Genomic DNA, 17461 nt, shown 5'->3' on the forward strand with positions numbered 1-17461 from the left:
TGCCTATCTAATTAGTTTTTGCATCGAAGTTCAAATGAGGATTTTGATAATCTAAAATTTTCTGAAAGCTCCTAATTTTATGCACTAAACTGTAGTTAAAATGTGAGAAAAATAATCCTTCATTATTTACTCGTGCGGGATAGGGAAATTCCACCTCTGGAACAAAATTCGCTGTCTAGGACTCGGCAAAGCATCGTCCAAGACTGCGAATCTTGTCCCCTCGGTGGAATTTCCCTATCTCACACTCGTACTAATGAAGGATTCTATTAATCGTTTTCAGGTATAAGTGATATTTGTAAGTCTTCAGGTATAAGTGATATTTGTAACGTTCTCAGGTATAAGTGATATTTGTAACGTCCTCAGGTATAAGTGATATTTGTAAGTCTTCAGGTATAAGTGATATTTGTAACGTTCTCAGGTATAAGTGATATTTGTAACGTCCTCAGGTATAAGTGATATTTGTAACGTCCTCAGGTATAAGTGATATTTGTAAGTCTTCAGGTATAAGTGATATTTGTACCGTTCTCGGGTATGTGATATGTGTACCGTTCTCGGGTATAAGTGATATTTGTACCGTTCTCGGGTATGTGATATGTGTACCGTTCTCGGGTATAAGTGATATTTGTACCGTTCTCGGGTATGTGATATGTGTACCGTTCTCGGGTATAAGTGATATTTGTACCATTCTCGGGTATGTGATATGTGTACCGTTCTCGGGTATAAGTGATATTTGTAACGTCTTCGGGTATAAGTGATATTTGAACATTGGGTGTATCTTTTTGAATTCTAAGGACTATACTTAGCTAAGAACTGTGCTTTGCTTCCTTATAAATTGATTCTTATTTTTTAAAGCTAAAAATTGTTTTAATACTTAAGGTATTCAATGCATAACGATCATACTTCATTCTTTATGTCTAGTAAATGGATGGTGGGATTTTTGTAATCATGGTATCATTTTGAAGGGTTCTGATAAAAAATAATTCACCATAGTAATTTTCAGAATTTAATTTGATTACTGCTTGATTTCATCTAGAATTTCACTATTTCACATAGAATTTTACATTGAAGTCTACATGGGAAGAGCATGTTTTAACAAAATATTTTTTATAAGAAATTGTATTCTCATACAAATTTCTTGGTAAAAAGTTACATACAATTTCTCTTTATGAAAATATGAAGTAAATGTAATCATTTACCGACATATTTTTAGAAAATTGTTTTTTTTCTTATTTTAACCAAAGGCAGATAATTCTTTAAAAAGCCTTATGTGCAAAAAATACCAGTTTCTAATCCTGTACCAGTCATGTGAATTTGATCTCAAGTTCACTTTCTTCATTATTTAACAATAAATAATTATGTTGATCTATATCATTCAAAATTGTCAATTACCCTTTCGTTATACATTTCATACCTCAAAATATATAAAATCTAAGAAAATTCTTACGAATCACGGTCCTGAACGCACTTGTAAGGATATATCGTGACACCGAACAAATATAACTTTATTTTATGGGTTATATTTATTAGGTCAATAAAGGGGGAATTGCAGGATAAAATTAATCACGTAGATATGCCCTATCTATTTGACGTCATTGACCTTGGACGACATGTGGCCGACGTTCCTACGGAAATACGATAGATGATGCCCCACATAGAAGACAACTTAGCTAGACGACAAAGATATTGAAATTTTAAAAAAAATATTTGTCAAGAACTCAGCATTAATATCCATTATTATTATATAGCTAATAAATAGTCTATTATAAAATCTGCGCAAACTCCAGAGAATGTTAGCGTTCAATATCCTGAGAATTTATTGAACGCTAACTTTGTATTGCGTAAATTGTATGCGCCCGAAACATTCCGAGTATGAGCGTTCAATATTGACGTTACCGTAACGACGTAAACAAGCCAAAATGGCAGACGACGGTCCTCCGAATCTGACAGAACCGGTATTTGATATTTACTTAAGCAAAATGTTTTACTGTACATAAATTATGATGTCCCCATTTACAAAATCAGTTTGCTTCATGCATTAATGACGGATTAAATATTGAACAGTTAAGAAATGCATGCTGTTTTTGCACACCTTCACCTTAAATGCCAATATTGATGAATTTTCGTCTATTTTGGAGTAGTTTGAGTGAAAAGGGATATAATTTAACAACTAAATACTTTATCTATATAATATGTTTTACGGCGTGATCGTGTTTGAGGGCGAAGCAAAAAAGTGTTGGCATTAGTATCTATATCTAAAACAGGACAAAAATAACCCGAAGTTAGCAGGAGGACAGAGCTGTATCCTAATTTTGGACATTTGATCCGCCTATATATTGAACGCGGGAAATATAACGCAATCGGTGTACAATCAGTACATTGTGACATCATATTCAGCGTCGTTATTTAGCAAATTTATAAACATAGCGTTTGAACCACAAACAACAAAAAACATGGCGTTAATCGTGGAGTGATTATATATGATTAAGAAAATAAGATTTAGATATATATCTACATGCTTTTATGGATTTTATGTAACATCTCAGAACGACGTGAACTAGGGTAGACGAGATTCAAAATGGAGGAATACATGTCCACGCGCTAATATTCGAATCGACGCCATTGGTACCAAACTTTTCAAGTTCCATAGGTATGGTTTAATTTTTCATTATTTTCCTTTTAAACATGTATATACGTGTTACCTATAGGGAGAGATCCGCTCTCACGGCCCTTCGGGCCGTGAGAGGCATTCGCCCTCTAATAAAAGGGTTATTGAACTTATATAGGTGAATATTGGCACTCGCAAGCTCGTGCATTTTCACAGCCAACTCGTGCCAATGCAATATTCACCAATATAAGTTCAATAACCCTATATTATTGTTGAAAACATATTAGTTCAATAGCTAAAATATACTCGAGGAATCATCAACGACTTAACGCTGCCATGGTAAGACAACTCTTTCACGTGATAAACAAGAACTGTCGTGGTACGAATAACCTCTCTTTGAAAATCATCACAAGAATGGAAGATTTGATATTGTAAAATTTTAATAGTAAAAAAGTATAAAACATTTCTATGATAACGCATGTTAATCATAAACATGAGGATAAATATGTTTAAATATCTGTGAAATGTTTGTTAAATGAACAGTAAACTTCATTGTAGTGACTGTATTATTAACAACACATTTTGCACAATGGAAATACAATGTATACACATTTCAGTGTTAACAGGGCGACTAGAATAACGAAAATGCGGATTGACATATTTATCAGGAATACATTAAATGACAGGCAGACCTCGTTTGTCAAATATCAGACAGACGACTTTCATCTTGCAGCAGATAATCACACGTTCACACAAATCATTCATTCCGACATCTTAACATCACACACACAGGCTTGAAATAATGCACGCTAATCACAATGTATTTATAACACTGGTAGATAAGTTATTATTCCCCCCATAATGATTTATATTAAACTCTATTCTGTTTGGAATGATTCTTGGATTATCTTTAACGTTTATATCGTTTACATGACCTTTGTGTACTTGTGGTCGATGTGGAATTAACTATACATGTAAACAAAGATGAATTTCGTAAAATGTATGTAGCACAACTCTAGTATCACAGCTCTCTTTATTCTCACGTGACAAGGACGGATTAGGGCGTCATATTGATGGACTTTTTCCCGCGGAAAAGTTCAGTAGGAATGTACACAATCCCGACTTTCTCAATCGTTAACGACCTTTAACATACAAATGGCGGAATTGATCAACAATTCGCCCGTCTGTCTGTCTTCAGAACTTGCTGTTTCGCGTCGTACGTTTCTCCTCGCCGAAACCTTTTTTCCCCTTATCCTCGTCATCATAATCAAGGAAATCGCCATCGACTTATATGGAAAAATGCTAAACACAAAATGACAGAATAAGCAGACGATAAGGGGTTAAACAGACGATAAGAGTGGTTAGCCTGTGGTTGGGGAGGACTGACGTTTTCGTCGTCAATAATGATCCACTGTTCATCCGGGCGATTGGTTTCGATCTTGACGTAAGGGTCTTTGATGTCGGCGTTAGTTCCTTGATCCGGGCATCCCAGCCACCATGTTGATATTTCTCTGGGATAGGAGGTGTCAGTCTACAACGACAGATTAGATAAAAGTAGATTTTAGATTAGATAAGAGTAGATTTTAGATTAGATTAGAGTAGATTAGATAATAGTAGAATTTAGATTAGATAAGTGTAGATTGTAGATTACATAATAGTAGATTTTAAGATTCGATAGAGTGAATTTTAGATTAGACAAGAGTAAATTTTAAATATGGTTTCACGTGTATTTTGGTATCATATGTTGGTTATCACATTTAACTACAATGGTGTGTAGCTGTGGTTTTCAGGCAGAGGAGAGAGATGATTTCCAGAACACAGTTTTTACTTTGTTTGTGTAAAACAGAATGTCGCTTTTATTGGAACCACCTTCAACGAAGTGATAAACACGACTAGTGTATTATGTATATTTATATCATAGACTGTCCATTCTGCAGACAGGCATCAGCATAACGAGAAACCACAAACTAATGATGCATGACCATGTTATTGGACCCATGACGCACGCCCCTCGGTCACCGGTCAGTCGTGACAATATTATAGATCTCAAAATAACCCCCACACCCTACATCTATGACAACATACCATAAACAGCTGGTCGTTGAAGCGGTAATATTTTCTCCCACTAAAGAAGTACGTTCTTCCATTGGTCCATTTGAAGGCTGCCGTGATTTTCCCCGGAAGTCCTCTCCAGTGTGTTGTGGGTCTGGGGTAACCGAAATCAACACTGCGACCTGAATATCTCCAGTATTGGCCTCCTTTACACGGAAAATTAAAATTAGTGAGATAGTTTTTACACTCACGTTCGATAAACTCGGTGTTAGATGATTACAGTGATAATTAGTGAACAGATAAACGTAATATAACCCAGATCAAACCATAAAACCACACCAAGTGTTTAAAACCATGCGTGATAACTTTTATTTACTTTCTATTTTAGTTATCCAAGTCAAAAGGCCTTGAGAGTTGATTTGATTGTAGAATGCATGGAATTTTACACTATCAAATTGGAGGAATCCATTTAACAGAAAAACAGGATTTTTATATTGAAACAAATCTGAAATATTCTCATAAGATGGTCACGTTTGTTTTGGGGACAACTACATTACGTATTCGTTTGCTTGACGGTTTTGAATAGCAGAGAGAAATCTTGAAGGGACATCAATCAATCAATCAATCAAAAGTGTATACCTTTGTAGAAGTAGGTTTTGCCGTTGCCTCCCCACACCATGGCGGCCTCTATGTTGTTCGGAACTCCCTTAAACCCGTCTTTTATTTCATTCGGTCCATATATTCGCCTTCTATTTAAAAACTTCCAGTATTTCGTACCCTGTCAATTGATAAAAACAAACCCTCAACAAACGACCTTCACAGTGTCAAAAATCAACATGTATTATACACACAATTGTTGTAGAGGAAATTCTGCCATTCAATGATACTTGTTACCAAAAAAAAAAAAAATTCTATGATGTTAAAAAGTTGAAATATATTACCCCTTCCTATATAACGCTACATAATTTTTCCTCACTCTTTAATTTTTACTTAACTGAGAAATCATAGGAGTAAATCACATTCAATACGGTAAACGGTATTAATCTGACTTATTAATAAAATTAGTTTTTTATCATTTAAAATAAAGTTTATTCCTAGCAAATATCGTTAAAGCTCTGCAAGATATACATGCCTTAAATATAAAAGTAAATCCGTTTTCCCAGGTGAGGACTGCATCCACCGGACCCTGGACTCCCTTCCAGTCCCAGGAAATGAGTCGTGGGTAGCCCTTGTCTATCCCCTTCCCGTTAAGTCGGTAGTGGTGCCTCCCTAAAAACAGCTGACATTAGATATGTTTTCTCTGTATACAACACAATACGATATTCATATGAACCAAACTAGGTTATATATTTTCAAGGGTATGAAGTCAATCTAAGATATGCAAATTTTATTTCAAGGTTTTGTCTTAGAAAATGTTTTAAAAGATCGGTTTTTACCATGACTGCATATAACTGCTATCAATTCAGTGTATATGATTTTCGTGGTGTACATATTATATAATTCAATGACGACCTCCTGGTCTCTACCTTTAAATACATAGGTACTGCCGTCTTGGGTTTTTGTTATGGCGTCGATAGAGGGGTCCCTGCAGATTTCCGGAATACTAGCCACTGTCGCCTTGGTCGGCCTTGGCAGGACCGTCTTCTGGGTCGGTCTGGGTCTTGGTTTGGATTTTGGCTTTCGTCTTGATGCAGGTGTTCCTGAAAGAGATATACACAGTACAAATTATCTACTGAGCTGCATGTCAAGAATTGTATTGTTATCCTGCGTGTGCCAGGGAAGCCATTAAGTAAAATAGCGTGACAAATGGCGAGAAGGAAAGGAGATAGCTGTGTGATAACGCCCTGTACTCTCGCCTTCAACACGGCATCTGCTGCTGTTACAATAACCGGAAGTTCCATTCCGTGTACTTCATTTGGATAAATCTAAACAGTCATTTCTTTTTTTTATGTCCCCATAATCGGAGATTCGAGGGCACATAGCTTTTGGTCTGTCTGTCCACAAAAGAATTAACCTTGGCCATTACTTTTGAATGGATGGTGATATGGCTTTCATATTCTACATGCGTATTCTTTTTTGACAAGACCTTTCTTTTCGTACCAAAAGTTTTGACCTCATGACCTTGACCTTGGCCATACCGGGGCATCAAATACAAACCTATCTTGTGTATGTACATGTATTTGATTCCTACTCTGGCTTGTCCAGGGACCCGTGTTTGTCTTTCTCTTAATTTAGTATGCTTTAAAGTATTTATGAGATTTATCTTCACTTGTTCATTAAACAAGTTAACTAGCACACAGCCACATGAAGCACAATATTACAAAATGATAATACAAATGATAAAACAGAGAATTTACAGTTCTATTTCACAATTTTAGTAGAACATTATACACTAGAATTTCTTTCAAGTGGGCTACTTTTAGTATATATTTGTAGGTATTTACCAGTTAATTACATAAATACTTTATATGAGTCCTTTGATTCTAAGAAAGGAATTGCATGTATACTCACCATACAGGGTCTGTATAGCCTCGATGTCGTCTCTGTCCAGGCGGAATTGCTGCGTGTAGCCTTTGTAAAACGGGGCCATCAACGCCTTGTAATCATCCGAATGGGCGAGGCCCAGAGAATGACCTATTTCATGAACTGCTACTTGAAAGAAGTTCACACCTACAACGAAGAATGTATTCAGAGTAACCGCAGGTGACGATTTTATCAACAAGGAGATGAATATAATTTTTCACAGTTTACAATGAACTTACATAAGATAGGCGATTTACTGAATATCATATTACCTCTAGGAATATTCAGCGTCCATCTCTCATCGTCATCAAAGTGGGCGTCACCCCCATATCGAGGGAAATACGCGTGCGCTAAAGTTTGACCCTTTCCATCAAACGGGTTATTATCTCCATGATATCTTCTCTCAAATCTGATATCCATATCCGCTTTTCCTGTTACAAGGGTGAAGGTCAGAGGCGTCACATTGGCCCATTCCTGAAATTCCAGAAATTCAGGTTATCACGTGCTTCATTTCCTGCTTATACTGAGGTAGATATGATTTTGGTTAAATGCAGCGACATAACAAAGGAATTATTGATAATAATTACTATTATCTAAATACTACACCATGATAATTACACAGCCCCGTGATAGCTTACGTCAAATGCTCGTTGGAGTTCTCTTTCCACCTCCTCTTTCGTCATTTGGTCACTGTATTTAGAAATTCGGTATGTGAGGTCTTTTTCTGACCATTTGCTTCCGTGTAAAGCATAGCGGCGCTTGCGCGCTTTGTTGGCGTTTCCGACATTGTCTTTGACTCCACAACGAGGCTTCTTCATCATTTCAACTGTCGCCGTGTCCAGGATTCCTTTTGAAATATAATGTGAAAATATGAATTTTAGATTCCAGAATCCAAAATCAACAAAAGATATCCAACAAAATAAAAACTCTAGAAATTAGGAAAACTCCCCGATTCGATACTTCTTTTGGATAATAACAGCTAATTATTGAAATTGATTTTATTTTTACAATCATTGGTGTAAATACTTGATCTAAGTCTTTATTCAGATGAAGTGCCACCACACAAATATGAACTCTGAGATTACATGATTGCTAAATGATTCGTCTTGAATAAGTTTAACTTTGCAATATGATTAAATTTTGTCTCGTATTATTCCAGTTGTAAACAGGGCATGAGCTATATCAAACCCTTATGCAATGTGTCATAGTTACTAGGTGCAAGAATGTGCGAGTTTCAGGGACAGCTGTTTGAGGGGAGTTCGTTTATGTGAAAATTAGAAAGTGACGTAGTTTGAAGGCCTCGGTGGTTTTGTTTTTGTTTTGGCCATTTTTTTTTTTTTTTTTTTTTTTTTTTTTTTTTTTTTTTTACATTGGAAGGTGATTCACTGATGTTGGTAAATTAAGAGCTCATAAAAATAGATAGATATTGTAAGCGCGTCTCTAAAAAACCTGACCGATGTCAATTACACGAACACGTGGTTCTATACCAGAGAAAGATGCCAGAATTTCACCACCAGCACTGACAGTAATTGAACTGAGTTTTTCCCAAAAGGTTACGATGAAGGTTCGCGCCAAATTGTTCATTCTAAAAAAAAGTCAGATACATGTCGGCTGCGTGGGAAGCTTTTAATTTCACCTTTATCTTGTATCACGGGGCGGTAGTTCTGTCATGCATCAGACCGGCCTCTATGTTTCAAGGTTGTCATTCGCTGAAGGTCACATTTTGAACTTGTAAACACTCGAACCGTATTCACGAAGACATTGAACTTTTACTTGAAGGGTGCACCACTTTGACGGTACAGATAAGGGTGCACCACTTTGACGGTACAGATAAGGGTGCACCACTTTGACGGGACAGATAAGGGTGCACCACTTTGACAAGAAAGGTGTTGGGAGTTCGAGTGGGGTTGGTCGTATACTAATTAACGAATTTTTCACTATATAGAGCATCACCATTGCCGGTGATATAGGTCTAAGTTTGGCGCTTACAGCCTTTGAGCAGGTTTTCTTTATCGCGTCACGCACCTGTTGTGACACGGGACCTCGGTTTTTTTTGGTCTCAACCGAAGGTCCGCCCCATTTAGTCGCGTTTTACGATAAGCAAGGGGGTAATGAGGATCTATTTTAAGTTTCTAACCCGGATCCCTACGGGACGAGAGTGGGAATGTTCTTATCTGTGAGGGGGTGGGGAATGTTCTAACCTGTGTGGGGTGGGGGGAATGTTCTTACCTGTGTCAGGAAGCCCCGCGAATCTCTGAAATTGTTGGACGGCTTGTTTGATAGACTCGGGAGATCGGAGCGACCCAGACCGCTCGTCATCAGGGGGAAAGTAGCCGTACTTCATCAAATAGCTCTACAAAGACAACATTACGGAGGACCTTAATTAAATGCTGATTGTAAAACTTTAGGAGTTTAAACCAACCTCTTAGTCCTTCTCATAATTCTTAAAGCGGTTTCGTTTCATATTGTTATCTTTTTAAATAGATTTTTGTTCAGCTGTCTCCCATTATGTTCAATCAAATACCAGAAAATATCTATCCTATTCTTCTATCTGTCTTCAACAATGAAAAATTCATACAGTTTGGGTTCTCTCAGGGATCAATAACAAAGAAAAAATTGCTGTAATGTGCAAACGATGGTGCGGAGTAATTACTCATTCTGGCGCCGGAGCCAAAAGTTGGCCTTCAGTGGACGTTTATGTGTTTCCAGGGTAACGGAAATACTGCATTAACCTTGCAAGTCATCACTGGTTAATTTTCGACTGCTCTTCAGGGATATAATATTCTGCACACTCTTTTGGTGGTATATCAATTTTTTAAAGCACCGTCTGTTTAAATAAACTCTAACTGCACTTGGTAGTTATCTATCGATTGCAGACCCGTGTCTGGGTGGGTGATATTTTAACATAACATTTTATTATAGTAATAATTTACCACTATTTTCCGAATCAATGAGATAATTTCCCGTTTTATTTCTCTTTTTTTTTTCTTATTGGAAAACAACATCTATTCATTATAAATTTCTCAAAACACCAGGGTAATAAATGCACACAATATAAATGTAGGTTGCTGGTTGACAGGCAGTTTGGACTGATATAGGTATTCACGACAAGTCGAATTTAGCAATTTACTTACCGCGCTGTCCACCTTCTGCTGGATGTCGTTTTTGGCGGCCCCTGTCAGTCCAAAAAATATATTATAAAAGATAATTCCAACAAATATCAGCCTTTTCGGAACCGAAAAGCGTCGTCTGCATGCTTCACAATCGCCAGCCATTGCAGTGTTACTATGTCACCCACTATGACTGAGACTGGTAATTTGAGCTGTCACAAAAAGATACTCTTTTTAAAGAGGACTGCTTCTGTTCTTTTCAGGCGGTAGTATACTCTTCTTTACCGATTAGCGAAATAACTATTGAAATCTGTGATAGATATCCGGTGATTTTTCTTCTTTTGGACGATAGCCCTGAGGTACAGCTGAGTCAGTCTTCTATGTACATCGCGTGAAGTTAAATAATAGAGTGCGGGGTTTTCTGTCATAGGACGATAGTACTGCAGGATAACTACTGGTCCGCTTAATCATCCCCCGGTTTATTTATACCACAGCTCAACAAATGGACCTGAACGACGAAGTATGCGTAATATTTTTGTGAATGAACGTGCGAGGTAAACACAGTTAATTATCTGACCTGGACTTGAGTGCATTGATTGGTTATCAATTCAATCAAACGTAAATGCAAATTAAGTACTGGCCAATGAGCATGTTAGCGCGTTCGTCTAGACCAATATAATAAAGAAGGACATTCGAATATGAGTTCGAGATTGCCTTTTATATTTAATGTAACCATGCTTACGAAAATGCAATATTTTCCGATCATGTTTCAATAATAAAATAGTTAATAATACCCAGTATATAAAGGTTAGTTAACATCAGCTGACAGTTAATTTGTCATTAACTCTTACATTTGAATAATGTTCATTTGACAAATGTCATGTGCTAATCCAAAATGGTTATTTTTGAAAAATTAATGAACTTTCTCTATTTTCTCTCTCTCTCTCTGTTTCTTTCTCTATCTGTTTCTCTCTCTCTCTGTTTTTTTCTTTCTCTCCCTTTTCTCTCTCTCTTTTTCTGTCTCTCTCTTAAGTTGTGTATTGAGTTCAGTGGGTAAGGACTAGTACAGATTTTTCTGTGGCACTAGGCGTCAGACGCGGGTCAGTTAAGGAGGAGTAAATATGACGTAACTGTAGTACCGCTACTGCCTCTATGGTGGAGAGCTGCTCCTCGAAATAAAGTTTGTTGTTATTTTCAAAGCGCACTTTAATGAGGCAATGCACCGAAATTATCGAATTCTGAATCAGAGTGACAAAGGGTACGATATTTTAAAGGATGGAAATCATAAGAAAACACTATCGGTAAATCTCTATAGTTTCCCGAGAGAATATGAAACTTGTACAAAGGATTTCATTCTAAGTCTCGCGAGATCTTAATCTTTTTTTTGTATGATGCTGATACGAAGAATAATAGATATTTCTTTTACAACTTCGATTTTTTTCTTTGGAATTTAACTTTGATATTTATGTTTTAAAAAGAACGCAATACATGCAAGAAATTTGACTGTTCTACGAATGTAAAAAAAATATATTATAATTACGTTTGTTTTAAATGAAGCAGGAAAACTACGAGTCGAGTGTGTGATTGGTTTCGCGTGTTGTATGCCAACGACAAGAAAACTGGGTAAAAGTGAGGGAAAGTCACATTCCATTCCAGCATTTATTTAAAAAGCAGAATTTTTTTAAGGATGGAAAATACAAAAAGAATTCGAATGGTTAGGTTTTATACATGTTTTGTCAATTTCAGTTTTCGGTCACTGCGCTGATTTGTGTGTAGAATGGCTGTCAAACGCTAACTAGTGTTTACTTCGGTAAAAGAGGGCTATTCCGGATATCAAATTGAAGAATTTAAATTGCTTCCAAATCGTCCGTCAAATCATTTTCATTTGATAGCTCTAGTCGTTGGTGTGCTAGTATTTAAAGAAAATGTTCCATGATTAAAACTTGTATTTGATAGGGGCATTGCATTAGCAGTGAAGATTATGTATATTTCAAAATGAATGTATTAAAAAGTGAATAAAACAATTTACACAATTCATATTCCATAATACAACGAATAGCCATGTGCGCTTGACTCACGATGACTGCGTAAAAATGATGTCACTTAGAGGTGGTCCTTTATCTACTTTTTCTATCTCCTTATATAGAAGAACTTCCGAGAGTCAGCCCCAAGCTGTCTTACAGATGTCTTACATCTTCTCGTCTTGAGCGAGATGTATTGGCGGTTTTGTTATAGGTCGCCGTGACTGTCAAGTTTTAAGAGCTTTTAGAAACTGTGTCCTAGAGATCCCCTGTTAATAATACTCGATATGCCCGGTCAAGTTACGCGTTACGATTTTATTTATAACAAAACTTGTCATTTAGGCTATCTTACAATACACAGGGGTGGTTTCTTGTTTCATCTCATCCTTCCTTGGATTTTGTATATAAGTTTAAGATGATATGAAGTCATTAAACAGAAATTAGAGCTTACGTGACAAATTGCTTATGGGTTGTTATGTATAGAATTTGAAATACTTTCTAGATAAGATCTATATATCAGATTATAAACAGAATTTTAGTAACACGACAAGGGGTATAAGATGCTCAAGTCTAGGCCAGTGGGGAAAATATTTATCAAAAAGTATAAACGAATAGATGCTTAAAAATATTCAAATAAATGCACTCTGTTTACATTAATATCCACTTAATGTGTTTTACGATTAAATTAACACTTTGTATGTGAAAGGAAATAACGATTAAACATCTGACTTTGTATCAGAATGGACTCGGCCTATCCTGGTTGCGGCCGTTTTAATGACAGGGTTCTTGTGGACCCTGGTTGCGGCCGTTTTAATGACAGGGTTCTTGCGGGTCCTGGCTTCCGGGGGGTGGAGCCCTACCCCGTTGTACTCTGTTCTTTTAATTGTTTTATACTTCTGTAACCTTTACAAAACTTACCTCATCCGCTAGTAGTAAAACTCATTTATTAATTTAAAGAATCACGAATGATGTAATGCGATGCTTCAAACATCTAAATACATGTATCTTTCCTTGACTGGAGAGGATTTGTAATGAAGGAAGTCCACTTGATTCTAAGAATTGAGTTTTCTTGAAGCTTGACATGGTAAAATCAACAAATCGGTCTTACGATTAAGATATGTATTAAGACTAGATTCTATGGATTGAAGAAGGCCAATTTCATGTTTGATTGTTTTTGCATTTTTTCCTCATTTGAATTTAAAATTCATTTCAATATGTTAGAATGTTGAAATCCTTAAAAGAAAAAAGAAAGAAAGAAAAAAAAAAACCAAACAAAAACAACTTGTTGGTTGTACATTCACGTATAGATTAGGAATGATTTTGAGACTCGTACTATTTTTTATATAGGCTTAGATTTTCAAATGTGAAACTATCCAGATAATGATAATGAAATATACAAGGGTTGTCTGAAAAGCTCGTGGACAGTGACGCTTTTATCATTTTAAATGGTTTTAGATCTACATACTATATACCAAAATATTTGGTATGAAAATCAAGTCAAAATAAGTATTGAATGTTTTCACTTAAATCCATTAAAAAAAAAATCGGTTTAAAGGGTCACAGATAGCACGCACAGCCCAGGGTAAACATGTTACAAACGTCAAAATTGAGTAAAACATTTCTTTCGATATTATTTTGTATTTCCTACATTTACATATCAAAAGGGAAGCCGCTTTTAATACATTTCATCGTCTACCTCGTTGACTGTAGGTCCACTCTGTCCCACTTAAGTCATTCAAAGTTACACTAAATGCACCTCTTACACAGAAGAGTTCGTATCTCGAAACTGGCGTATTCAAATGATAATATTTTTCGCAAAACATGTCAAAACTATAAATAAATTTTAATTGTGACGAAACAAAAACAACTGACATCATATTCTGATGTCGTTAGTATCATTTGTTTGACGATTAAAAGAGGTACCATGTAAACGTTTCTGAAAAAAAAAACAACCCACCACACACACGGAAGTGACGTCATGGTTCCGAACGGAACAGCGTGCAATGATAAAATCCTGTGTTGAACTGGGAAAACGCCGATAGAGAAAATGTTTTGGAAATAACAGGGAACAGTCGGAATATATTCAAATTGCTGATTTACAAGTGTGGTCTAAACGGTTTTCCGAGATTTAGGAGATATTGCAAGAATTGGAATGAAGATACGAAATCTCGTACTAGTAATTTACTTCTGACGGTAACGTACAGAAACGTTAATCTGGCTTCACATTGGACTGAGCCGTGCGGCTTGCTAATTATATATATATAAAGTATTTATGCTGATAACGCAATTAAACTACGGTGTATTTGTCTGAGTTTTGTATATCTACAGTATCATGGTCTATATTGAAATATCATTTCACACTAAAAAGAGAAAAATATCGCGTGTCCACGAACTTTTTAGACAGCCATTGTACAAGTTTAAATGACAATGACGGATTTGAAATGTAATTATAGATTCACCCGTCTTTCACCAACATGATATTTATAAGGGTGTTCAAACAACGCTCTCAGCAAGTTTTCTTTACGATACTATCCTGCGGGACTGAGGTTTAGTCAAACTTTACTAATGTATATACATGTTTACATTATTGTTAAATTGATATACAAAGAACCTCTGACATGAAGCCTCGACTTGACATTTCGTCACCCCTGACCTCTTGGTGTTAAGGTGAGCGATGAAGCTCATAAACATATATTTTTGGGGGGTATTTTGCATACAGTAACCCATCTTCTTTAAATCTTTTACCAATGAAACCTATTCTGCAATTAATCACTAGTACTACATGAATATGAATGGACAATAAGTGGGTTATGTACTGGTAGATATATGTTTATAAAGGAAATACAATATTTCAGCAATGCGTTATTTCTTTTATCACAGGGACACTGTCCCTTAAAACCAACCACAAGATGTGTACATACGATTCATCCTTGGTCAGATATAGTCGGCTTTCATAGGTTACAACAGAACACTGTAGAAAAAACTTGATAGACATTGATCTGGGATCAAACTCACGGATACAAACTAAAGTTTGCGAAAAGTTATATTGGGTACTGCGATTTTCATACGTGTAAACTGTTTAATAAAGAAGATAAAACAGCCGCTATTTTATACGTGTAAACTGTTTAATAAAGACGATAAAATGGTCGTTATTTTTGGCCGTTTACTTCATTGTTGTTGTACGTCTCTTTCAGCATTTTTCACTTACATACACGTAGGATAATTACTTACTTACACGTAGGATCATTACTTACATACACGTAGGATCATTACTTACGTACACGTAGGATAATTACTTACATACACGTAGGATCATTACTTACATACACGTAGGATCATTACTTACATGTAGGAACATTACTTACATACACGTAGGATAATCACTTACATACACGTAGAATCATTACTTACATACACGTAGGATCATTACTTACATACACGTAGGATAATCACTTACATACACGTAGGATAATCACTTACATACACGTAGGATCATTACTTACATACACGTAGGATCATTACTTACATACACGTAGGATAATTACTTACATACACGTAGGATCATTACTTACATACACGTAGGATCATTACTTACATACACGTAGGATAATCACTTACATACACGTAGGATCATTACTTACATACACGTAGGATCATTACTTACATACACGTAGGATCATTACCTACATACACGTAGGATCATTACTTACATACACGTAGGATCATTACTTACATACACGTAGGATAATCACTTACATACACGTAGGATAATCACTTACATACACGTAGGATCATTACTTACATACACGTAGGATCATTACTTACATACACGTAGGATCATTACTTACATACACGTAGGATCATTACTTACATACACGTAGGATCATTACTTACATACACGTAGGATCATTACTTACATACACGTAAGATAATCACTTACATACACGTAGGATCATTACTTACATACACGTAGGATCATTACTTACATACACGTAGGATCATTACTTACATGTAGGAACATTACTTACATACACGTAGGATAATCACTTACATACACGTAGGATCATTACTTACATACACTTAGGATCATTACTTACATACACGTAGGATCATTACTTACATACACGTAGGATCGTCACATACACGTAGGATAATCACTTACATACGCGTAGGATCATTACTTACATACACGTAGGATCATTACATACACGTAGGATCATTACTTACATACACGTAGGATCGTCACATACACGTAGGATAATCACTTACATACACGTAGGATAATCACTTACATACACGTAGGATCATTACTTACATGTAGGAACATTACTTACATACACGTAGGATCATTACTTACATACACATAGGAACATTACTTACATACACGTAGGATCATTACTTACATACACGTAGGATCATTACTTACATACACGTAGGAACGTCACATACATGTAGGAACATTACTTACATGCACGTAGGAACATTACTTACACACGTAGGAACATTACTTACATACACGTAGGAACGTCACCAACTTCAGGTAAATTTACAACAATTTTGGACCTATGTTTGGGGCCTGAGGCCATAGCAATGAGGTGTGTGTTTTTGGCCTAGTTCAATCATAGTAGTTGTCTAGTTGACTTCCGAAACTTCATTGTGCATGCCTAGCTTGCTTTCGGACCCTCAGTGCGCATGTCTGGTTACTAAAGTTTAACCATTCTGACTTCGTTCGATCATTAACTATAATAACTAAAGTTGAATCAAAGTAAGTTCGATCGTCAACCATACTTCCAAAACTTCATTGCGCATGCCTAGCTTGCTTCCGGACCTTCAGTGCGCATGCCTGGTTATTAAAGTTCAGTATAGGTTGCTGTGTGGTAGATCAGACATGCGTAGTGACACATCTTCCGGTTTAGACCAAAGGCAGTTCGATTGTACTTTGGTTCAACTCTAGTTACTTCATATCGTTGATGATCGAACTAGGCCAAATCGTGCCAACACCTACAGGGACCTCCATTTGAGGTCATACCCGAAAGATTCGTGGCTTTCATTTCTAATGCCGGGCGCTTAAGCTAAGGAACAGTTACAATCTTAGGTTTGACAGAATCGAAAATCAAACTAAAAATAGAATTATGACTAAGACCAAAATT

General features: G+C 36.2%; 1 protein-coding gene across 2 annotated transcripts; it reads right to left on the bottom strand.

Annotated features, from left to right (window-relative positions):
* Positions 1-3027: 3027 nt before the first annotated feature.
* LOC125659971 (matrix metalloproteinase-16-like) lies at positions 3028-10765 on the bottom strand. 2 transcript variants are annotated; one of them, XM_048891808.2, is made up of 10 exons: positions 10315-10765; positions 9410-9533; positions 7819-8027; positions 7453-7654; positions 7169-7327; positions 6184-6357; positions 5790-5926; positions 5297-5435; positions 4691-4863; positions 3028-4136 (listed from the first exon to the last, which is right to left on the bottom strand). In XM_048891808.2, the coding sequence occupies exons 1-10, from the start codon at positions 10453-10455 to the stop codon at positions 3873-3875; spliced, it is 1722 nt and encodes a 573-aa protein (XP_048747765.2). In that variant the 5' UTR covers positions 10456-10765; the 3' UTR covers positions 3028-3872. The 2 variants fall into 2 exon arrangements, with proteins under 2 accessions (XP_048747765.2, XP_048747767.2); XM_048891810.2 differs by lacking the exon at positions 9410-9533 and having other exon boundaries at positions 10315-10452.
* Between the last annotated feature and the right edge of the window lie 6696 nt (positions 10766-17461).

The sequence above is a fragment of the Ostrea edulis genome, chromosome 9, assembly GCF_947568905.1.
Source record: "Ostrea edulis chromosome 9, xbOstEdul1.1, whole genome shotgun sequence".
Taxonomy (NCBI): Eukaryota; Metazoa; Mollusca; class Bivalvia; order Ostreida; family Ostreidae; genus Ostrea; species Ostrea edulis.